The 26,796-nt window shown below is 34.2% G+C and overlaps 1 protein-coding gene across 2 annotated transcripts in view; it reads right to left on the reverse strand.

The window, feature by feature from the left end:
* gna12a (guanine nucleotide binding protein (G protein) alpha 12a) overlaps window positions 1-11,556 on the reverse strand; it is a 40,334-nt gene extending 28,778 nt beyond the window's left edge. For both annotated transcript variants that reach the window (XR_012355421.1, XM_073838814.1), the window contains exon 1: window positions 10,790-11,556. Coding sequence is in view for 1 of the 2 variants with exons in the window: in XM_073838814.1 (XP_073694915.1) it covers window positions 10,790-11,110 (321 nt within the window). In the remaining variant the exon portion in view is untranslated. The remainder of the gene's footprint in view (window positions 1-10,789) is intronic.
* Between the last annotated feature and the right edge of the window lie 15,240 nt (window positions 11,557-26,796).

A 26,796-nucleotide genomic window follows, 5' to 3' on the forward strand; every position in this document is an offset into this window, starting at 1 on the left:
ACTTTTTCCCTACTAATGGCAACTGATTTAGACCAATTTCGCAAAAGTATTGACACCAATGTGTAACTTTTATATTTCCTAAAATTAAAAATAAATAAATAAATAAAATAAAAACCTTTTTCCCTACTAATGGCAACTGATTTAGACCAATTTTGCAAAAGTATTCACACTAATGTGGAACTTTTATACTTTCTAAAATTAAAAAATGAAATAAAATAAAAGCCTTTTTCCCTACTAATGACAACTGATATAAACCAATTTTGCAAAAGTATTCACACCAATGTGGAACTTTTATATTTCCTAAAATTAAAAAAATAAAAATAAAAAGTAATAAAATAAAAACCTTTTTCCCTACTAATAGCAACTGATTTAGAACAATTTTGCAAAAGTATTCACACCAATGTGGAACTTTTATATTTCCTAAAATTAAAAAATAAAATAAAACCCTTTTCCCTACTAATGGGCAACTGATTTAGATCCATTTTGCAAAAGTATTCACTCCAATGTGGAATTTTTTTATTTCCTAAAATTAAAAAATAAAATATAATAAAATAAAATAAAAAACGTTTTCCCTACTAATGGGCAACTGATTTAGATACATTTCGCAAAAGTATTCACACCAATGTGGAACTTTTTAAATTTCCTACAAATAGTAAAATAAAATGAAATAAAATAAAAATAACGCTTTGTAGCTTTTACAAATATACTGAGCAATTAAATGTCATCAAAATGCAGAATGGACAAAAAAGTACCACAAGGCCATATAATAAAAGCTTTAATTCAATAAAAGCGCTGTAAAAATTAAAACCCTGCAGTTGGTACTTTATAGATAGCTATTTTTAACTGACCTGACTTTTGTTGTTGTAACCTACTGTAACTTGATTTATCCGTGTTAAATAATATTTTGACTTAAATAAAAGCAGTTAATTTAAATGTTACTGTACCACATAAAACACTTTTAAATAATTATAGTTAATAAGTGTTAAGTTTTAATAATTAAAAGAACATATAACATACGTTAACAACTCTTTTTTACAGAGTTAGTTCATCCAAAAATGAAAATTCTGTCATTAATTATTCACCCTCATGTTGTTCCAAACCCATAAGACCTTTATTCATCTTCAAAACACAAATTAAGGTATTTTTGATGAAATCTGAAAGTTATCTGACCCTGCACAGTCAGCAACGCAACTGACACGTTCAAGGCCCAGAAAGGTAGTAAGGACATTGTTAAAATAGTCCATGAGACATCAGTGGTTCAACCTTAATGTTATGAAGCTATGAGAATACTTTTTGTGTGCGAAGAAAACAAAAATAATGATAATAATTATTCAACAACATAGTCACGTGGACTATTTTATCGATGTCCTTACTATCTTTCTGGGCCTTGAACGTGGGAGTTGCATCTCTGTCTGAAAGTGCTCGGATTTTATCAAAAATATCTTAATTTGTGTTAAAAAGATGAACAAAGGTCTTACAGGTTCGGATTGGAACAACCAGAGGCTGAATAATGAATAACTTTTATTTTCGGGTGAATATCTTTTGCTTCCTAAACCCCAGAAAAGTTTCCCAAATCTAAATTAAAGTGTTTCATAACCTTTTTATAACCTTTAGAGATGTTTTAACAACTACAGTTAATGAAAGCAAGTGTGGTGGCTGGTGACAAGAAGCCATGGTAAACTATCCAGAAACACAAAACTTTGGGCAAATTCTTCACGGCCATTTGTTCTTTTCACATGCCTGCCTGGCAGGGCAGTGAGAGGACCATGTAATCAGCGCCAACACATACATTTAAGGCATTTAGTGCGGTTAGTCATAAAACTGACTTCAAGTTCTCCAAAACACAGGCCTCAGCATTTGCCTCTAAAGCTAATGAAAGAGATCAGCAACTACATTATAATGTTTTCCTCAGCTCGCTAGTCACTTTGTGGCAAAGGGGACTTATTGAAAATAAACTGAGGTGACATCATCAACACAAAGAAAGCTCAGTTCTGCTGCTTTGCTCCCCGCATGGGTTAGAAGAGGATCTGATCGCAATCAGTCCCGTCCGAAACAAAGTGAATCTTTTAGCTCTGCTTCAGTCGTGTCCCTTTACAACACAGGCTCCTGGAGTCACTCTTGTGCTGAAAACTATACGGTCAAAAAGCTTACATATTTCTCTGGCTGTGGGAAGGATGCATGATGTGATGTCTGGCAGTTTGGCTAAATGTTTGGTGGACAAGAACCATGGAGATGGAACACGCGCACCTCTGCTTTGACATCCTGAGAAACATAACCTTTTCCATATAAAGCAAAACTCTTCCACTAAGCCAAACCTCCGATCTGGCAGCACTGCTTTTGACCAAACTGTGGGTAAGATAACAAGACCAAGGATAGCAATATTTATCATTTCAGTTTCCCACTGAATTCAGTTTGCCAGATTACAGACATATTTATGTTCAATAGAGAAGAAATGCAATTATTATATATGGAAAAATGACTAAATCTAGTCGAAAACATATGCACCAGGTTCCTAAAAGTGTAATCTACGCATTCAAGTTGGTTTGAAAAACTTCATTGCATTTATAAAAAACATTTTAGATTAAAAAACAGTTTTCCCTCAATAAACTTCTAATTTGCTGCTCATCAATAATAAATAAGGAAGTTGTTGTAGTAGTTGTGTTTACGGTTAGGGATTTGGTCATGCATTATTATGTGCTTTATAAGTACTAATAAACAGCCAATATGCTAGTAATATGCATAGTGTTCCCTAATTTAAAGTGTTTCCAAACATTTCAATTCAATGACTGAAAAAAGTCCAAATAATGTCAAAACATATTTTCTTTACACCTTGAACACATTGTACAAATTTGAATGATTAATGTTAAAAATGTATTTATTGGTGTGGAGCATGTTTATTTGACTTCTTGCGACAAAAGTGCATGTGGCGGCAGTAAACAGGCAAGTTTGGGCAATTCAACTTTGCCTTGGTAACCTTAGATTAACTTAATTTGATTTAAAAATGTTTTGATACAAAACATATTATTATGAGTGTTTTATAATTAATATAGTTGGGTTTAATTAAATATAATTTTTTCAAAAGTTTTTTTCAAGTGTTTTGTATACAAATTTATACAAATATGATTTGTATCTGTCTTGTCAAAAAAAGTCAAATTAATTGTCGCTATTTTAGACGATTATATGCATGTAGTTGAGTTTAATGAAATAATACTCTTTTTTCCAGTTTTTTTTCAAGTGTTTTATTTATTTTGTATTCACTTTTTTTATCAAACATCATAAATGAATTCACATTTTATCTGTCTTGTCAAAAAATGGCAAAAAAATGTTTGAATGTTTTTTCAAGTGTTTTGTATTTATTATAGTGCTGTCAAAACGATTAATCGTGATTAATCGCATCCAAAATAAAAGTCTGTGTTTACATAATATATGTGTTTACTGTATATTAGTGCTGTCACTAACCATTATTTTGGTAATCGAGTAATCAATCGATTATTCTGACGATTAATCGAGTAATCAGTTTTTTGTGTGGTAATAAAAATAGACCTAAGCAAACAACAGCCTCTAAAATGACCAATAATGACTAATAATTAGTTCAAATAAAGTATCAAATGCAAGTATTTATATGGTTTAATTGAACAAAACTGTTAAAATACATAATGTTTTTTAAACAATAGAGCTAATGTACATTACACATTACAACAAATGCCGGCGGAAGGCACCAATGGCCTAACAATTGTTTTTACACTTTACAGCGCAATCTAATCCTTGTCTAATATTTAATATGTAATACAAATGTCCACTTAATTACCAATATGTGACCATTTTTATGACATAAATGCTACAGCCACTGTAATTTCTTGAATATGTTGACATCCAAATGTGTACAATTTTTAAATCAAACTCCTGTTTCATTATAAATGATTGACCTTACAAATCTGATGAAATGGCATTCCCAGATGACCAAATGAACATTAGAACTCACAACAATATGAGAGGGAGTTTGAGAAGCTCCACACATACGTAATTAATAATAGTTCGTATCCATGGAATGTGCCACTTTCAGTATTTTCCCAGATTTGAATTTTTTAAATCGAGTACTCGAATTGAATCAAAGAATTGTGACAGCCCTACTGTATATATTTATTTATATATATTTAAATGCACACACATGCATGTTGGTCAAAGACGAAAAAGCATTTAAAGGCTGTATCAGCGATTCTAGGCTGAAACATAAAGTGTCACATTCAGCTGACCTTTCTAAACAATCCGCTCGCTGCCTGCCCCATAAATTGTCTGTTAAAAAAACGCGTCTCTGTGGTCAGCCTAGGGTCCGAGATATGCCAAAAAAACAATCGGTGCTACCAACGATTCCACACATAAACAAACAGTGTTCCAACCAGTCACCGTCAAGGGGTTGGTGTTGTGGACTTTCGCTCTGCCTCCCTCATTTCGTGCACCAGTACGAAAGTCCACAACACCAACCCCCTGACGGTGACTGGTTGGAACACTGTTTGTTTTTCTGTGGAATGGTTGGTAGTAGGGGTGTAAATATTAATCGATTCGTATCGATGCATCGATTATGCAGCCGCCGATTCAATGCATCGATTCGTCCGCAAGAATAACGATTAATGTGTTTATTTTGCCGCCTGTTTGTTCACTTGTCTATTTTTAGAATCCGTTCCGACCTTTCTTTTACTGTCTATGGCTCCGATGTATTAAGCGTACTACCTACTCCTAAGCTGCGGGTGGCACTAACCTCACTGTCTTCTTCTTCACACGCGTTACTTTCGTTTCACAGTCCATCTATGATGTTGTTCATGTTCACAGACCTCACATTGTTGTCTGACTTTCAAGAGCGATGATTTTGAACTGATTTTGTGGAGTAGTATTCTATTTGCAGTTCATCTACTGCAGAGGATGTGTGACCATTACCTCTTAATAAGATGCCAATTGTATTTTCAAAATGTAACCAATTTTGTATGAAAGAAACTTTTTTAAAACGGTGAATAGGCTAATTGGCCATAGTAGACCTGCACTATAACTTTTTTTTTTTTTCTTATTACAATTTATCTGATTGCACTTTGTAGATGCAGTAACTTATATTTGCTGTTCTATTTGCAGTGCATTGAGCACAACTGCTTTAGTGGAACATACACATTATGTGAATAGAATACTGTTTCTGTATTCTCAATAAAAGGCAAATTATTTACTATTTTTGTTGATTTATTTGAAACTTAATAGATATCATGTAAAAATATCTAATATTGAATCGAATCGGATCGAATCGCATCGTATCACAGGGAATTCTGAAGTATCGAAAATAATCGAATCGTTGGCTTAAGAAATCGGTATCGTATCGAATCGTCTTGAAGGCTCCGATTTACACCCCTAGTTGGTAGCACGTTTTTTTACAGCCAATTTATGGGGCAGGCAGCGAGCAGATCGTGAAGAAAGGTCAGCTGAATCAGTGTTGTTTTCGTCAACGATGACGACGAAATAATTTCGTTGACGCCACTTTTTTTCATGACGATAACGAGACGATGACGAGATGATGAGATAAAAATGGCTCGTTGATGACTAAAACATGACGAGACGTGTGTGAGTTTTCGTTGACGAGACGAGAATAGACGAAAATGTTAGTGGGTGGTCCGTCAGACGTTTAAAATGCATGACATTTCTGCTTATTGTGCATGCCAATCAAAACCTAAAACATATCCGCCGCTATGGCAAGCCGTTTTAGCATTAAATACTCTTTGCCATACTAGTATGGCAAGCCGTTTTAGCATTCCATCCTTTTACCTTTTATGTTTTAAAACATTCCTTCATTATTGTAATTATTGGTGAAAATAGTCGATCCGGAAGCTCACATTGTGTTGAACTATAGATCTGCTATTTTCAGAACTTACAAGTGACACTACCCAACAGCAAAATACTTACTGACCTACATTAATTTGTTAAAAGACTACTTTTTCCCCTTTTTTGACTAAAGCTAGACTAAAATCTTTTTGACTTTTCGTCGACTAAAACTAGACTAAAACCTTTTTGACTTTTCGTCGACTAAAATTGGACTAAAACTATCACATATAGAAGTGACTAAAATTTGACTAAAACTAATAAGCATTTTAGTCCAAAAGACTAAGACTAAATCTAAGATGGTTGTCAAAAACAACACTGAGCTGAATGTGACACTTTATGTTTCAGCCCTTAAGCATAAAAAGTCTAAAGTGTAATTAAATTGCTGCTGTTTTTCCCAAAAAATAATAAAAAGTTTTCTAGAAAAAAGTTACATTTTATTGCATTTTTGTTTTTGTTTTGTTTTTTTACTGCCACTAAAATGCCATTCAGTGTAACAATCTTGTCAGGCATTTTTACAACAAAAATCAATTTATGACATATTAAATGACAAATTACTTTCACCCCAAATACTAATTAGTTGTAATTCTAAATGTTTTAAATTTGGCACTACTTAGGATTTGGCCTTTTTCCAATAAGAATTGTTTTACTCATTTAAAACACAATAAAATGTAACATGTACAGAATAAGTCAGAATAAGCACAAAGAATTTTTTCATAAATATTGTGTATCACTGAATGACAATGTAACATTATTTCAACCAAATTTTGACATTTTATTCTTTAAAAACATATTTGAAACCTTAAAAGTAGACACTTTACTTACATTTAATGTGCTTTCTCATAAAATCACTTTTGTACATTTCTTTTGATGTGGACATCTTAACATCTTTGACCCATATATGTATAAATATATAGTACACACATATATTACTTTTATTTTGGATGTGAATAATTAATTTGACAACACTAATTTATTATTATTACAAATAGCATGAATTATGAAATCATATATCCGTCTTGTCAAAAAATGTCAAATTGTCTGATATTTTAGAAAATTATATGCATTAATACACAGTTATGACGGTTTGTAGGGGTCCTCACTACTATATGTGACTCTGGACCACAAAACCAGTCTTAAGTCGCTGGGGTATATTTGTAGCAATAGCCAAAAATACATTGTATGGGTCAAAATTATTGATTTTTCTTTTATGTCAAAAATCATTAGGAAATTAAGTAAAGATCATGTTACATTAAGATTTTTTGTAAAATTCCTACTGTAAACATATCAAAATGTAATTTTTGATTAGTAAAATGCATTGTTAAGAACTTAATTTGGACAACTTTGAAGGTGATTTTCTCAGTATTTTGATTTTTTTGCACACTCAGATTCCAGATTTTCAAATAGATGTATCTCGGCCAAATATTGTCCTATCCTAACAAACTATACATCAATAGAAAGCTTATTTATTGAGCTTTCATATGATGCATATATCTCAGTTTTGTCAAATTTAACCTTATGACTGGTTTTGTGGTCCAGGGTCACATATAGTTTGCTGTTTTACGTCTTTCTGCCTGTTGTGAATTTTTATTGTGTTTTAATAAATTATTAAAAAAGACAAATTGATCATTATGTCATTGATCCATGTAATTTCATCTCATCTAACATAAAATCAGAGTATAAAGAAAGACAAGAGGATGCACAATACGCTGATGGTTTAGGCTCTTTTATAAATAAACGCCACAGAAAAGCTCTGACTCAGACAGCTAGTGCTTGTTAAGCACATAGACGTATTGAACAACATGAAAAGGATGTTAGATCTTCTCTATCCCTATTGTAGCACAGACGCAGGCTGTAATTAGAGCCTTCTTCCATCAGCAGCTAATCTCAAAGGCTTCACTGTGATCACATCAGATGCCATCAGTAAACTTCCCGAGCCAAATGTAAAACCAAGTAAGAGATAAAGAGAGGAAGACACAAGTGCAGAAAGTACACAGATAGGGGAAAAATCAGGGCATATTGAGACATCCAAAGACACGTGAGCTCAGAAAGCACATGAGCTGATCACAATGATAAGTCAGACACAATCTTTCCGTTCATAACACAGCCAGGGATGAACCTAGACCAAACAAAGTGACTCAATGTACTGCTAATCATAAAGACAGCTAAGCTTAGTCTTGTGGTAATTACGGGAGAACATTTGCCAGCCTGTAAAAAAAAAGGTTTGTAAAAAAAGTTGCTACTACCAGAAAGGCCAAACATTGTTCCTCAAGTTTCTCTGTAACTCCAACAGCCCCAGGCCCACTATCTCACATTCTGAGATGCATTTTCACTCCTTTCCCGTTAACTCAGAGCTGTGAGTCAAGCCACTGTTATTAAACACAGACATCCTAAATAGACGTGCTTACAGGGAAATGACCCAAGAACAATCCCTTGGGATTCTGATTTGCGGTAGAGCAGACGCCTAAAGCAACCATCACATGACTAACAGCAAAATGAGTTAGTCAGATACATATACGAGGAAAAGTGAACATTTTCACATGGACTGGCTGTCCAAAACCTTTGTATAATCAATGGATCTGGACATATAAATAAAGAAAGGGTTGATAGTAACTCATGTGAGTCTGCAGGTTTGACAGTGTGTAAGATCATGGTTCATGTGATAGGAGTTCATGTGATCACTTTCTGATGGCTGAAGCACAGATTTTAGGGAAGTATTAATTATGCTGAATGCAAAAAATGTATTTATTTGTGTTTCTCATTTCTGTAGAGAATGTTTGTTTTGCTTATTGCGACAAAAGTGCATGTCACAGCAGGAAACAGACAAGTTTGGACAAGGAAACTTGACCTTGGTGACCTTAGAGTAACTAAACAACCTGACCCAACATAATTGTAAGATCTTTTGATGCAATAGTACACTATCTATCTATCTATCTATCTATCTATCTATCTATCTATCTATCTATCTATCTATCTATCTATCTATCTATCTATCTATCAAAATATAGGGCTTATATGATAAAAAAAAAATTCCATAGCCGGCATTTCAAATGTGTCTAATAGTGTCTGTTTTAAATTTATTTCTTAAAAATGATCAAATGTATAAACTAAATACACACTTATATATTAATCTATCTACAGGCATCCATCTATGTATCTGTCTATACAACTTTAATATTTTCTCTATCTAGTCGAGTTAATTCAGGGGCCAGTTGTATAAACATATAGTCACCACGTTAAGAACTAGTTTAATGAACCAGCAGTTAACCAAGAGGTTATCAGTCTTCCCTTACAAAAATTAACCATGGTTTTCTACAAATAAAAACTAGTTATTATAGTATATGTGACCCTGGACCACAAAACCAGTCTTAAGTCGCTGGGGTATATTTGTAGCAATAGCCAAAAATACATTGTATGGGTCAAAATTATTGATTTTTCTTTTATGTCAAAAATCATTAGGAAATTGTTCCATGAAGATTTTTTTTGTAAAATTCCTACTGTAAACCTATCCAAATGTAATTTTTGATTAGTAATATGCATTGCTAAGAACTTAATTTGGACAACTTTAAAGGTGTTTTTCTCAGTATTTTGATTTTTTGCACCCTTAGATTTCAGATTTTCAAATAGATGTATCTCAGCCAAATATTGTCCTATCATAACAAACCATACATCAATAGAAAGCTTATTTATTGAGCTTTCATATGATGTATATATCTCAGTTTTGTAAAATTTAACCTTATGACTGGTTTTGTGGTCCAGGGTCACATATAGTTTACAGTACTATAGTTTAACAATGGTATTTAAACTGTGTTTATAGTAATCACTATGCTAAAAAAAAAACATGGTTACTACAGTTTTACTTTAATAAAACCGTGGTTAATTTTCATAAGGGTTACTTTTCAGATTGAAATTGGATCAATACACTTCTTTATGTAACTGACTTTAAAAAGCCATGACAATGCGGAAAAAAAATAGGTGTCTAACCTTTAAGACAAGTCTAAGCAGTTTATGCAACCGACCACTTCAACTTTTTAAATGAACACTACCAGTCAAAGATTTCTAAACAGTAATATTTTTATGTTTTTAAAGAAGTCTTGTCTGCTCGCCAAGCCTGCATTTATTTGATCCAAAGTACAGCAAAATCTGTACAATTTTGAAATATGTTTATATTTTAAACTGTAGCCTAATTGATTCCTGTGATTTAATTTTTTTTAGCATCATTACTCCAGTTACATGATTCTTCAGAAATCATTCTAATATTCTGATTAAAAAACATTTATTATTATTATTATGTTGAAAACAGCTGAGTAGAATTTTTCAGGCATCTTTCATAAATTAAAAAAAGTTCGGCAGATTTATCTGAAACAGAAATCATTTGTAACATTATATAAATGTCTTTATCATCACTTTTGATCAATTTAAAGCATCCTTGATAAATAAAAGTATTAATTTCTATTATTTATTTCCCCAAAAAGCTTTTTATGTCAGATAAATGCTGATCTTTGGATTTTTAAATTCATCAAAGAATCATGAAAAAATACTAAACTGTTTTAAATATTGATAAAAATAATAAATGTTTCTTGAGCAGCATATTAGAAGGATTTATGAAGGATCATGTGACACTAAAGACAGGAATAACATTTTAAAATATATTTCAACTAAAAGCAGTTATGCAGTTCTTTTAAATAGTAAAAAAAATCACAATATTACTTTTGCTGTAGGCTATTTTGGATCAAATAAATGCAGGCTTTGTCAGCAGGAGATACTTCTTTAAAAAACATTTAAAAATTTTGACCGGTAGTGTACATTATTGATAAGCATTTATGACTTGACAAAATTAAAACGCAGCAACTTTACAAAGTAGTTCAAAAACAGACAACTATGACGTCGGAAACAACAAAACCTCAAGCAAACTGTCACACAGGAGGACCGTTACCTTGATGACATTCTCAAAGATCGTATCCCTGAAGTCGAGCAGCGCTTTCTGGCCAAACTCTTTCCCGTGGATGATCCTCATTTGTTTGAGGAATGTGGATTTGCCGCTCTCTCCGGCGCCCAGCAGCAGGATCTTCACCAGACGCCGTACCGAGCGCCTCTCGCGCGCGAGCATGGCATCAATCTCGCGACTGCGCCGCTTCGCCTCGCGCTCCTGGTTCACGTCGCGCTCGCGGTCTCTTCCTTTCCCATTACTCCTGTCATCGTGAGCGGCCTCAGCGGGCAGCAGACACCGGCCCAGGGTGCGCACCACGCCAGCCATCCTTTCCAACTTGAACGCGGTTAGTTACCACCTGATGTATTCATTAAAGTGCCAAAGAACTGTACTTTATGTTTTATACTAAATCTACATGGAACAGACTCAGCTGGCGCCGGCAAATATCTGCTGTGATTATTCACCAGTTAAAATAAACACTAAAAGGAAAAGCCTGAAACACAACAAGCATTTTACTCCATTATAAAGACATCTGTAAAGGCGTTCACACTTGGAGAGGTCGTTCCCCAGCAAAGCCACCACTGCTGTCCGTTCAAACTATGAAGAAAGGCAGCTGCCTACTAAACAAATCCGTTGTTTGTGGTAATGAAAAAACACCAAGCGCTAAATGTGGTCAAGAGATGTTATTTAGCTCGAAACCGTATTCCTTTATATACTGGCAGCGACGTAAGTTCCAAAAGTTCATTCTGGAGGAGCGCAAGCGACTTTCTGATGTTTCCTTGCAGTTGTGGGAAGTTTCTTTGCTGGACTGACGCCCCTCCTGCTGTTGATTGTAAGGCCTGTAGGGGGCCGAGCGAGATGGGTGTTTGTGGGGCATGAGGGGGATTCCAGACACTGTCAGAAATGTCACTGATATACAGTGGCCCCTTGCTGTCTATTAGCATTGCTCTCTGTGTTGTGTGGCAATATTAAAACTTTATAAGAAACCTAGCAAAAGGTACACTACCAGTCAAACATTTTTTATGTTTTTAAAGAAGTCTCTTCTGCTCACCATACCTGCATTTATTTGATCCAAAGTATAGCAAAAACTTCACTTTACTATTTAAAATAACTATTTGTATTTGAATATATTTTAAAATGTAATTTATTCCTCTGATTTCAAAGCTAAACTTTTAGCATCATTACTCCAGTCACATGATCTTTCAGAATTTCAATATTCTGATTTGCTGCTCCAAAAAAGAAAACAAAACAACATTTAATATTACTGTTATGTTGAAAACAGCTGAGTAGATTTTTCAGGTTTCTTTGATGAATTAAAAAAGTTCAGAAGAACAGCATTTATCTGAAATAGAAATCTTTTGTAACATTATATTGTGTCTTTATCATCACTTTTGATTAAATGAAAGCATCCCGGCTAAATAAAAGTATTAATTTCAGATAAATGTTGATCTTTGGATCTTTCTACTCATCAAAGAACCCTGAAAAAATGTACTCAAATGTTTTAAATGTTAATAAATAATAAATGTTTTTTGAGCAAATCAGCATATTAGAATGATTAAGTTATGATGTTGAAAGTTTGTCTGATCACTGGAATAAATTACATTTTAAAATAAATTCAAATAGAAAGCAGTTTTTTTAAATAGTAAAAATATTTCACAATATTACTGAGCAGAAGAGACTCATTTAAAAAAAAACAAAAAAAAAACATTACAAATCTTACTGTTCAAAACCTTTCAGAGTAAAGGGTGTGATGTAATTAAATAATTAGTATGAAAAACTTGGATCAGTGACAAAATAAAAATAAAAGAATAATAAAAATCTTTCCTTTTTATCTTATAAATAGATTTTAAAGGGGTCATGCATAGATTTTTTTTATTATTTTAATATGTTCCTTGAGGTGTACTTATAATGTTAATAAAGCTTTTTGCACAAAAAAAAAAAAAAGTAAAACACTGTATCCAGTGTAGACAAGATACCGGCAGTGATTGCAATTTCAATCTGCTTTTAGTGTTATCAAGTGTCAAGCCAAACATCAGTGGGTGGGGCCTATAGTGAGAAGATGACTGTTTGTTAATGTCTTGCTCTGAAGGCAGTGTTTATGCAAACGACTGCACCCAGGTGGTGTCATCTTTCACCTCGAACCCAAAACTAGCATTTTTGGAGCTGTAAAATGTTCAGCGCTTGGTAGATAATTTTAGGTCATGTATTTCAGACTACTTTTTGGATTACTTTTAGATTGCATTTGCCCTAACTGGTTTAAAACTTACCATTCATACATCAATAATTCATTTCATAATGTTTCATACATGGTATTTACCCCCAAATTCAGAAGCATGGATCACAAAATTATTTACATGATATCATTAAATTGTGAATATAGTCAAAGCTAAATGCTATCACAAACAGTAGGATTTTTAGAAAATTTAATAAATAAATTGTGAAAAATTTACTGCTATTAGCCCCTTTTTACATAGCAATAGAAGTAAACTGTAGTAAAATTAGCAGAACAACTTTACTGGTAAAAACCAGTATGATAAAACAAAAATGCCAACAGACAACAACGTTTCGTCCTTTTACTGGTAAAGCACTATACATACACACATCGGTAAATATAAAATACTGGTAAATTCTGTGACATCAATAACCAGAAATTACCTCTAAACAGCTGCGCCTCCTGGTGTTGTGTTTGTAAACATGGAGGGGTAAATGTGGTCAGTGTTTTTGTTAATGTTTTCATTTTTGTGTCAAATGTTCACATTCATGCAGCTGTTTTTTGCCTAGAGACATCATATTAGACAACTTCAAACCAAACCAAGCAGAGTAAATGCACTTCTGCCTCAGAATGTTATAATTATTGTACGTTATGTAACTGAACTTTAACAGCTCTGGATTGCCCCAGATCTTATGTCAGTGTATAATTTGCATGGTAAATTTTTAAAAGGTCCTGTTCACACATGATGTGTTATTGGTCATTTACAGGTAATGTAAATTACCAATAATGTGAATAATATGTATTTATGTAATCCACGAAAAAGGAACTGTAATCTGATTATAAACATTTAAAAATGTAATATAATCTAATTACGAGTACTTCATTTTTGGAATCTGATTACATAATCCAGTTTACATGTATTTAGTTACTACCCAGCTCTGAAATGTTATATATATATATATATATATATATATATATATATATATATATATATATATATGAACTCAGCCAAAAAAATAAACATTACAGATTATTGGAAAGGGTTTAAACACTGTTTTTTTTTTATACTTGTTCAATGAACACTAAACAGTTATTGCACATGCACCTGGGGAACAGTCTTAAGACTTTTTTAAGATGGTTTACAGGTAGTCAGCATTTAAGGTCACCTAGTGAACATGCCATAGTCCTGCTATAGGGAGGCATGAGGACTGCAGATGTGGCCAGAGCAGTAAACTGCAGTGTCTGTAATGTAAGAGGCCTTAAGACAGTGCTATGGGAGACAAGAAGGACAGCTGATCGTCCTTGCAGTGGCAGATGTGTCCCTACAGACATGTTTAAGAACTTGTGCCTTGATGAAAGACTGAAGTAACATCTTAATGCAAAAATTGGCAAATCTGCAGTCCATGCTGGAAGTTAAAGCAGTTGAAAGTAAGAGGATGTTTCCTTTTTGCTGAGTACATATATTTCCTGTATATTTATTAATTTATGTTGAGTCTAATAAGATGTCCGGAGTATAACAATCAAGACAAAAGTGGTAAAATTCTTTCAGTGTTTAAGAAAAAGGTGGAAATGATTTAAATAAAAAATAAAAAATAGAAATAACAGAAACAGAAAAAAAAATCTGTTTTTGACTCATACAGAGATACAGAGGTACAGATTTCCTGATTAATCACAGTCTTCATTAGATTCTCTGATTAGATTTGTCTTACACTCTCAGAAAAAAGGTACAAAAAGCTGTCACCAGGTCAAAAGGTACACCTTTCTACATAATGGGTCCATATTGGTACCTTAAATGTACATATTAGTACCTAAAGTGTACAAAAGTGTACTTTTTAAAAAGGTACCACCCCAGACAGCTATTTGTCCCTTTTTCATATTTAATTGGGATTTTGACAAAGCCTTTGTACAGCACAGCAAATATCACTGCGATCTGCTAAACGAAATCCCTCAACTTAGGGTCTTTTTGTTAATTATTGGAATGAATAATTTCATATTATACTTAGAAGTTCCCCTGGCTGTATCAGTGTTTCCTGCACTACTTTACAGTCACAAGCTTTGCCTCTTTTTAGGTGCTGAGGCGAAATAAATCATATTTTACCTGGGCTGTAAAATGTGAGCTCACAGTCTGTACTGAATATGACTCAATAGATCCAAAAGAGAGCTGTGAATAATGTGAAGAAACGTCTTTTTGTTGCGTTACTCTTGTGGGCTGCACAGAAAAATACAAACAACTCCACCTGTGTAGTCTGATTTGACGCACAAATGACTCATATGAGCCAGTTCGTTTTAGTGACTCAAATCATACAACGCAGCAGATGTAGCCGATTCTTGAAACAAATGAATTTTAAGACCCAATTTATTTAATGAATGGTTTGAAAAGACTGCTTTGAATGAGCCTAAAACACTGCTCTGTTTTTAAACAGTAAGATTTTTAATGTTTTTTAAAGGTCTCTTCTGCTCACCAAGCTTACATTTATTTGATCCAAATCACAGCAAAAACAGTACAATTTTGAAATATTTTTACTATTTAAAATAACTGTTTCTATTTGAATGTATTTAAAATGTAATTTATTCCTGTGATTAAAGCTAAATTTTCAGCATCATTACTCCAGTCTTCAGTGTCAGACGATCCTTCAGAAATCATTCTAATATGCTGATTTGGTAAAAAAAAAAAAAAAAAAAATATATATATATATATATATATATATATATATATATATATATATATATATATTATTGTCAATATTTAAAACACTTGAGTGCATTTTTCTTCAGGATTCTTTGATAAATAGAAAGTTTTTTTTGGGGGGGGGTAAATTATAGAAATTAATACTTTTGCAAGGATGCTTTAAGTTATTTAAAAGTGATGATAAAGACATTTATAACATTACAAAGGATTTCTATTTCAGATAAATGCTGTTCTTCTGAACTTTCTATTTATCAAATAAACCTGAAAAAAATTCTACTCAGCTGTTTTCAGCAAAATATTAAATAACAAATAATAAAATATTTTTTTAACAGCAAATCAGCATATCAGAATGATTTCTGAAGGATCATGTGACTGGAGTAATGATCACAGGAATAAATGACATTTTTTTCATATTAAGATAAATATTCAGATAGAAAACTGTTATTTTAAACATGTTATTTTAATTATACTGCTTTTGCTGTACTTTGTATCAAATAATAGCATTAGTGAGGGTTTCTTTCAAGTGTAAGCAAATGGACATTATATAAACAGAAATGTATAGAAATTAAGTAGATTCCAAATGCTTGTGAAATGAAATTGAATCAGGAAACCTGTGGATACCCAGCCCTAGTTAATAAATTAAATATTTAAATTAAATGTTAATAATATATTGAAACAAATTAATTCACTGCATATAATTATTTGAAAAAATGTCATAAAATATTATGCAAAGTTTGTCTTTTGACTTTTAATTTCAAAACTTTCAATGAGCCCTTTTTAAACAATCTCCGGGTAATTTAATCATAAAAGAGCTATATTCAAGTCATTGAATATCATTTTGAAGTAGTTTTAAGATGCTGTCTTTTCTCTCACGAATCATATCCAAAGGTTTATAAAAATCTGTTTATTTTTAATCATGTCTCCGAAGTGAGCTGCAGTGTTGACCATAACCAGCCAAATACCACATTCTTTTAATAATACCTGACAAATACAGCTTTTTCATAATTTTGATAACAATTTGATGTCTTCGTAAGGTTGGGGGTTACAAATCCCATCAATGTTTCTGATAAGTTAGATTTAGTTTTATAACAAGTTGAAGAAGTCAACCGCATTTTTTAGTTTTAATTTATAAAATGCTACTGAGATTTCAGTTCAAATACAGGTATATAATACTGTAGTTTATTGGATGTGTCATACAATATTATACACCAGAGATCTAGAAAAGCCTCTTCCTGTGATCTTCTGCTTGCATAATAATGAAAAATAACAGTTCATTCAGCAGAGGGCAGTGTTAACCTGCACTTACATTCATACATTTTCTTTGAATCATAGTTTCTCATCCATATACATCATTTGTTTGTTGCAAAATGAGCTCTGTTAGATGCATAAGTGTCTAAAGAAAAGACAAAAAAGAAAAGAAGGAAAAGAAAGGAAAACCCACATGTAAAGACACCATATAGTGAGCATATTCTTAATCAAAACATAATTTGTCAAACATCATTAGTATTGGCAATAGGTTTTGTACTATTTTTTCTACTCTAATAAGACTCTCATTACCTCCCAAAAGATTATTACACATGTGAACAACTGTGAACAACATTAAATGATATTTAATATTTAAACATTTTCCCACAGAGCACCACAAAGGCATTTCCTTATTAAAAGCACAGGTGCAGAAATGTCAAGCAGGCTAATTTTGTGCCACTGACCACCTACACATGAAAAACAGGACTTCCGATATTAGCATATAAATAGTGACAATTTTTGTCGTTCCTCTTCCAAGTAGATTATTCAATGTCATTCACGGCTTAGAAAAAAACACTCTCTGATTACTGTGGTCGTGATTCAGAGTTCTTAAACCTATTTGTTGAGTTGATGTGCACAAGAAAAACATTTAATGGAAAAGCTTTCAAGTTGATTTTCAAGCAGGAGGTTAATTGGACTGGGTTTTTGGAGGAAAGATGAAATCAACATGCACACGAAACACAGCTGAAGAGGCTTTCAGAGAGCAACGTGGCCATGATTACACATTTTGATCACCAAATCAGAAAGCAACACACAGATATACTAGTATCCATTCTTCTCATTGGGCAAATTGCTCTTGATAGCATTCTTGGAGGGTGTTGAAGCAATGCTGAAAGCAATGCTGACCCATACAATGCATTTTTAGCTATTGCTACAAATATACCCCAGCGACTTAAGACTGGTTTTGTGGTCCAGGCTCACACACACACACACACACACACACACACACACACATATATATATATATATATATATATAAAATATAATTATAAAGTATAATTAGAACAATGGTAATTAAATAAAATGTAAAGTTATTATTAATTATTAAGGTAATAAAAAATGAATTATCATTCAAATATTGATATTTATTAATGTATATTAAATAATTAATGAACAAATACTCAAACCAGACAGTCATTTATGGCATTAGAATTTTGGTAAGTCACTCTGAATAACAAATGTAAATTTCATTTCTCTTTTGTGGTGTAGCCAAGCTATTGTCTTATAGTAAGTCTTTTGCATATTCTAGTGACTGAGCACAGTATGTGTATGTCAGCAAAAAAGAACTCATCCACTCTTTCATAACTTTTATTCAAGCAATTAAAAGGGCATAAACTCCGTAAAAAAACTTTTACAAAAAACTATAAAAATGTACTTGACAGTTAATAAGCATTTTTTAAAACAAAGACTTTAAAAAGACATTATTAATTCACCTGCATGTTTTGAGTAGTCTTTATATAGCTCTCTTTTTCCTCAAGCATGCATGTTTATAGTGATGCTAAATGTATTTATTATTTATAATATAATAATATATAATATAATAATTTATTATTTATTTTATTTGACTTTTTTAGTTTTTGTTGTTTTTTATTTTATGTTATGTTGTTATGTCATGTTATTATTTTATTGCTGTTATTTTATTTTACTTATTTTTGTTGTTATGTTTGTTATTTTATTTATTGTTCTATTATTTTATGTTATTCCATGGAATGTCTGGATACTGGATTCTGATTGGCTGGCAGGTGTGCAGTAAAACCGTTTAATGCACAGGTAGTTCCAAGTCAGTGTAATTACCGTTCTATATTAATGCGCAAACGTCTTGTCAGCGCTTGCCTGCGATCCTTATTAAAATAGCCTAGGTACTAGATCGCTACATTATATTCCTCAGCAACTATGGGGTTATTTTTGTGTCTTTATTATTCAAACAAACATACTGTGTTTGAGCGTAAAACGAATTATTTTGTAATTAAAAAATAAAAGTTTGCAAAAAAAGTCTTCTTAAATCTCAAAAATATACATTTACATTTATTCATTTAGCAGACGCTTTTATCCAAAGCGACTTACAATTGGGGAATACAAAAAGTGATTCATCCTAAGGAGGCAGATCGACATAGGAAGTGCTCAAAAATACCATATATCAGGCGTTGTTAGATGAGTACGGGTTTGAAAGGGAAGATCAGGAAAGAGAGGAGAAGAATTTTTGGTGGTACAATAAGGCGTCTTTCACTAGAGGATCTCAGACTTCTGGAGGGAGTGTAGATGCGTAGTAGTGAATGGAGGTAGGCAGGTGATGAGCCGGTGGCTGTCCTATAGGCCAGCATCAGTGTCTTGAATTTGATGCGGGCTGTAACCAGTAGCCAGTGCAGGGATATGAAGAGAGGTGTGACGTGGGCCTTCTTGGGCTCATTGAAGACCAGTCGTGCTGCTGCATTCTGAATCATTTGTAGAGGCCTGATTGTACATGCTGGAAGACCGGCTAAAAGAGCATTGCAGTAGTCCAGCCTGGAGATGACCAGGGCCTGGACGAGGAGTTGTACAGCATGCTTTGTTAGGAAGGGCCTGATCTTTCTGATGTTGTGTAATGCAAACCTGCAGGATCGAGCAGTTTTAGCTATGTGGTCTTTAAAAGTCAATTGGTCATCAAAGATTACACCAAGATTTCTGGCTGAAGTCGATGGGGTAATTGTTGATGAACCTAACTGGATGGAGAAGTCATGTTGTAAAGTTGGAGTGGCGGGAAAGACAAGGTGCTCAGTCTTAGCTAAATTGAGCTGAAGATGGTGTTCCTTCATCCATGCAGAGATATCCGCCAGGCAGCCAGAGATCCTTGCAGCTACTGATGGATCATCCGGTTTGAAAGAAAGATAGAGCTGTGTGTCATCAGCATAGCAATGGTAGGAGAAGCCATGTGCCTGTATGATGGGGCCCAGAGATGTAGTGTATATGGAGAAGAGGAGGGGTCCAAGAACTGATCCCTGAGGAACCCCAGTGACCAGTTGATGAGTTTTGGAAACCTCCCCTCCCCAGGTCACCCTGAAAGACCTACCAGAGAGATAGGAATTGATAACAAAAGAAATTGATAACAAAATTATTTGCAGTGCGTGTAAAATTTTTTTACAATCTTTATTTTTCTTAAAACTTAAAACACTTTTCATTGCGAAGCCACAAATGTTACTCTCCTTTCTGCTGTCTTTTTTTGCGGGTCTAAAATTTATTTTGCGAGTTGAAAAGTTTTGCTTGCGAGTAAAGCCAAGTACTGCTCACTGCAGAGCCAAATGGCCTCCAGCTCCACCTCTCTTGATGTCCAGCTCCACCTCTGAGTGAACAAATGGGTGGAGTTAAGGTTAGGGATAGGGTAAGGGGTAGGGTTAGGGTGTGGTTAGGTGTCTGTCTCCACCTATTACCTCCAGCAAGGGGGAGCTGGAGCTCCAGCTCCTCCCATATGGCTCTGCAGCGAGCACCCTATATCTCAGTGTGCGGTCTCTACCTACCAGGATGAAAGGCCTTTTTCTATTGGTCACTCTCGATTGAAGTGACCACGCCCACCAAGTTTCCCCGCCACTGCAGCCGCCAGTCTGACTGAGGAGCGAGGTTCTATCAGCCATGGCGAACAGGTTGTTTACTGAGTTTACAACCGTCTTAAACTCAGTCACAAGGGGATTTATGTAGTCTCTCTTCTCATGCTCGCCCATTTAATACGTAACGTTAGCTAACCCCGTCTGTAGTTCTTTGATAATGGTGAATAGATTTGATTAGCCATGTGCCAGCGGCTTCAGTGCTTCAGATGCCATGTCATTTAATGTTAATACTGCCTCTTGAGTCGTAACATGAAGTAACGGACACCGTACAAGTGTCCGTTATTAGTGATGCGCAAACGCACCGTATATGCACTACTCACTAACGTCATACATATTTCTGCTGCACAGTTCAGTATATTCATGTTGTATACAGCGAGTGTTTCATAATGGATGCTCGGGTGTTTTGAGGAAGTTTGTCAGGATCAGTGGTGTTATGTACATATGGGCATCAGATGCTCCAAAACACCCTTTTCTTTTTCATCTGTGAGGACCCAACCTAGCGATCTGCCAGGACCTTGCTTGCTAAACTAAAAATATAATATTTTTAACCTTAGATTACCTACACCAGAATTCACTGGAGCTATACTCTATGAAAACTGAAAATATTGGCCTGACGCTTTACTATTGGGGGCTCTGGCAGCTAACGTTAGCTATAATGGATAATCTATTCAACGGTATCACCGAACTACAGACGGGCTTAGCTAATGTTAAGTATTTAAATGGGTGAGCATGAGAAGAGAGACTACATAAATTCACTTGTCACGGAGTTTAAGATGTTAAATTAGTTATCTATCTTACTCAGTAGACAACCTGTTGTTCGCCACGGCTGATAGAAGTCAGTCAGACTGACGGCAGTGGTGGGGAAACGTAGTGGGCGTGGTAAACCGGTCACTTTGACCAATAGAAAAAGGCTTTTTACCCTTGGTAGATAGAGGCCGCCCACTGAGATACAGCTTTACTCGCAAGCAAAACTTTTCAACTCGCAAAAATTTTTTTAGACCCGCAAAAAAGAGCAACATTTGTGGTTTCGCAATGAAAACTGTCATCTCTCTTGCCTTCACACTCTCTCTTGGTCGATCGATAATCTACTGAAACAAATTCTATAATTCATTCAAATAAATGTGATCTTACCGGACTATTTAATCTCTGAGTCTGATTTGAAGCGGCCAGAATGTTAGAGCTGCGTGTCATAACTGACGAAAATAACCGTCTTTTTTATCCATTCAGTCAAATTTTGTGCTGCAAATATCAATCCTAGTTTTAATTTGTCTATAACTTCGCAAATGACCATGGAATAAGCGGGATAATCAACGGCTTGCCGTGCGTTAAAGGATTTAAAATGCGCTTCGCTTCGGGTGGTTATTAGCCTCCACGTCGTGCATTTAAAATCCTTTAACGCACGGCAAACCGTTGTAGTGCCTGGAGCCCATCAGACATGAAATAACTAGTTATATTCCTTAAATGACTTCTCCCCCATGATTAACACCTATGTGCTATGAGCCAGACCTCTGGTCACTATCCAACTCATCCCCCCACCATCAAGATAAGACTCTTACAGAAATGCAGATACACTTTCCTTATTCAGACATACAGTCCCACATACAGTTATATAGAAATGTACACGTATCAATGTGTTACCTTTTCTTATATTGTTGTTTCTGTTATGTATGCCGGCCTCAAACATTAATCCGTAATAGGTGAATTATTGTGCATGCTAAGACTCTCACATTTAGAATCACTCAGTCAAATGAGAAGATACATAGATCATGTTTGGTGTCTATGAGCAGCATTTATTATTCCCTAAATGTTAATGTTTGTGGCATCTTAATAACTCCTTGCTTTATATGTATTATTGAACTTTTGAAAGTTTTGTGGCCAAACAACCAATCAGCTTCCACATGCGAAACACCACTTTGAGAGACAAAGACTTTCAATCTTCCCTCCAAAACTCAGATCAACCGGATTGGACAAGGTCCAACCGTGGGCGTGAACGACCTACAGGTTTATAAACCTTCCCTCATCTCTCTCTCAGTCTCTTGCCTTCTGGACACAAAGACACGTCACCCGCACCTCCCCCCAGATCCATTGGGGGGGGGGGGGGCGGCTCACCTTGCAATGGAGATGATGAGGCCTGCAATACTCTCAAGGAACTGGAAAGGACCTTCTGAACTGAACACATACGGAACCAATGCACAACAACAACAAGCTTGCAAGTATCCGTCCTTTCTACAAACGTAGATAGCTGCGTTTAAGGCGTTTTATAAAAGAAACGATTTCAGGTTGTTCAGAACCGTTTTCATTCCTGTCCCTTGCAAACTCACTTTCTGTCTCTCTCTCTTACTCTCTCTCTTTCTCTCTCTTACTCACGCGTTTTCTGTCTATTTGTGTTTTATGTACGTTTGTCTATGTGCGATCGTTTGTAAGTAGAATAGTTTAATAAACAACCATATATTCACATATAATGATTCTCTGTGCTGAATGCTTACATTACAAAGTCACTTAAACTGTTTCGATCTCATATTGCTACCTTAAGCCCTATTCTGTTCAATTGTTTTAACTCCGTTCTGATTAGTAAAACACGTTGCCGTGACGACGGGCCAACGTCAGAGTAATGGGTATCACTGAACAATTTGCTGGACAAAGAAACCAGTCGATATCATTATTACTGTTACTGATCAGAAACTGGAAATTGCGTATATTTAATGACGATTATTATACACGATTTCCTGTGAGTTAAACTACTTTCCCTGACTGAAATGTATGTTTTAAATAACTCATTTCATCCTATTCATTGGTCATAAGACCTGGTGGAGTTTTGCAGTGTATATGTGATGAGAGAAACAGTCTCATGCATATACACACATATATTGATCATCTTAAATTCTTTGAGCTAACCAAAATTCTCTACACCGTTGATTATCCCTTACTTATTTAATTCAATTATTTTATTATTGTTATGTTATTATTTGAGTTATTTTTGTTATTTTATTTGCGTTATTTTATTTTATTGTATTGTTCCTTTTATTATTTAGTTTTATGTTGTTATTTTGCTTTATTTATTATTATGTTATGTTTTATTTTAATATATTATTATAGGCCTATGTCACGCAACAATTGAATATTGAAGAACGTCCCTGAGTGGGGAGACGGCAGTTCCGGTTAGCTTTTTACAATGGCGGAGGCCGATAAATACCGCTGGACCAAGTCTCTCCGTAACTTGCCTAAAGTCACCTACGACGACGTGGTTCGGATTGTAAATGAACACTCTCAAGTAGAAACGTCCAAACTTAGGAATAGTTTGCCGAAGGTTTTTAAAAAAACACACTAACATAAATTGTAAGTCTTTAAGAAGAAAATTAAACCGACAAGTCACAGCGGCTAGGCCTGTAAATCACATTTATTATATTCTGAAATACTAAATTGCATTGCAGATTATGCAGTTTTCTGTTGCTACATGGGCGCTCAGTTTTTTTTGTTTTGTTTTGTTTTTTACATTTAACGTAGCCAAAATATAAAGATTCATCGCTTCACATAAGCAACTTGGTTGTCTCGACAACAAATGCTAGACTAAGACACTCTTCTCATCTCCTCGAATGCAAAAAAACATTAGCCTTTATAAATACAGAAAACATGTACTTTTTCAATCAACAGTTCTTTATTTACCTTAAGTCTGCAAACAAGCTGAAATGCTTCAAACTGCGCGCCACACTTCATTCACGAGAGAGGCGGGAGGAATAATACGGTTTGACTGACAGTTTAACAAGCCAATGGCGTCACGAGGTTTAGTGGCGGTGGCGTCGCTTACTGACCCAGGATCAGTGAAACGTAGCAGTTATATTTCCGATTTGAGCTTAAAGTATAGAAAAATATATAGCTTTTAGCTTTTGTTGATGCTACTTGATCAAAAAAAAGAGCTTAGCTACTGAAAAGCTATTTGATTCAGAAAACAGCGAAGCTACCACCATGCTACGCTACTGAGAAATGTAGTTACCGGTAAGCAGGAAACTAGCAATGACCGGAAGTTCTTTTTCCCTACTCCGCTTTCCGGAAGCAGGAAGTGAGACATAGGCCTATTGTTATGTTTATTTTATTTTATGTTGTATTTTATATATATATATATATATATATATATATATATATATATATATATATATATATATATATATATATATATATATATGTTATGTTGTTTGGTTTTGTTTTATTTTATTGTCTCTACAGCCCGTTGACCATGAACTGTTGTTATATGGCAAGAGCTTCCTAATGATTCTTTGTAAAAAATAAATAAATAAATAAATAAATAAAAAATAATAATAATAATAAATAAATACATGAATTCTAAGTTTTGGGTCAGCTATTCCTTTAACCTTGGTTTCAAAAGGTTATACAAAACCACTCTGTAAGAACATATAGAACAAAGAGTCGATAAAATAATATTTTCAGGCACAAACGCTTGGCAAAAACATTTAACAAGGGACTCCAAAAGTAAAACAGAAAACAGATTCAAAGCTTTGTCCAGCCTAATTAAGTGGGATAAGAATAAACCGAACCCAGCGGGCATGTGGTCTCAGAGGACTATAGAGAAAAATGTCTAATTAAATAAATAAAACAGCAAATAATTAAATTCATGCCACTCTTTGATTCCTCCATAATGTCTCTCATACACGGACAAGTGTATGTGTCATTAATGGAGGTCTGTACTTGATGGCCACAATGAAAAATGCCTGTTATTAGACTGAATACGGCTTGCTGGAAAAAACAAACCTACATTTATCAAGAGAAGTGAGGAAAAAAAGAAAATGATATAAAACGTAAAGGGATAGTTCAGCCAAAAGTGAAAATTCTGTCATTAATTACTCACCGTCACGACGTCCCAAAGACCTTCGTTCATCCTCAGAACACGAATTAAGATATTTTTGATGAAATCGAACAGCTTTCTGACCCTGCATAGACAGCAACACAACTGACAAGTTCGTAGAGCTGGACGATAAATTGATAATGATAATTATCGCGCGATATAAATTTCCTCGATAAACGATAACAAGGACTTCGATAAATGTTCGATATAAGGACAAAGGCGGAACGAAAGAGCGCTAGTCATTTGAAGCGCGCCATTTGGACCGTTTATCCGCTTGGCTCAAAGTTCAAACGGCGGCGCGGCGGGAGTTTACTAGAGCAAATGCTTTCACTCGCTGATGAGTCACGGTCAAGCGATCAGTAAAACGCTGTGAGATCCAGCTTGAATTCAGCGAAGAACACAAATAACTCCGTTTATAGCCTGATAATACAGTGCTGACAAACAGGAGAGACTGTGCTCAACGATACAGTCAGAAGGCTTTTTATTTCACAAATCCTCCTCATCATTTACCGAGGATTTACTGTAGTAACACCAACTACCCCGTGGTATTGTGTCAGAAATGTGAGTATTCGTGTCGAATTTTATTATATTATTAATGTAGAGACGTATTAAATGTATTTAAGGAGTAACAATGGAATATAATTAATATAAGTAGGTCTATTTTGTGTGATTATTTTATACTAAATGTATTTGTGGACCTGAACCATAAAACCAGTCTTAAGTAGCACGGGTATGACTGCAGCAACAGCCAACAATACATTGGGTCAAAATGATCGATTTTTCTTTTATGCCAAAAATCATTAGGATATTAAGTAAAGATCATATTCCAAATAGACATTTTGTAAATTTCCTACCATAAATATATCAAAACTATTTTTTGATTAGTAATATCTATTGCTCAGATCTTCATTTGGACAACTTTAAAGGCAATTTTTTCAATACTCAGATTTTTTTGCACCCTCAGATTTTCAAATAGTAGTATCTCGATCAAATATTGTCCTATCCTACCAACCATACATCAAAAGAAAACGTATTTACTCCGCTTTCAGATTGTGTAAATCTGAATTTAACAAAAATGACCATTATGACTGGTTTTGTGGTCCAGGGTCACTTATTTGTGTTTGAGATACAACTATTTGAAAATCTGAAGGTGCAAAAAATCTAAATATTCAGAAAATCTCCTTCAAATTTGTCCAAATGAAGTTCTTAGCCATGCATATTACTAATCAAAATTTAAGTTTTGATATATTTACAGTAGGAAATTTACTAAAATATCTTAATGGAACATGATTACTTAATATCCTCAATAAATAATTTAATACAATGTATTTTTGGCTATTGCTACAAATATATCCCACTGGTTTTGTGGTC

Source organism: Garra rufa, chromosome 1 (genome assembly GCF_049309525.1).
Source record: "Garra rufa chromosome 1, GarRuf1.0, whole genome shotgun sequence".
Classification (NCBI taxonomy): domain Eukaryota; kingdom Metazoa; phylum Chordata; class Actinopteri; order Cypriniformes; family Cyprinidae; genus Garra; species Garra rufa.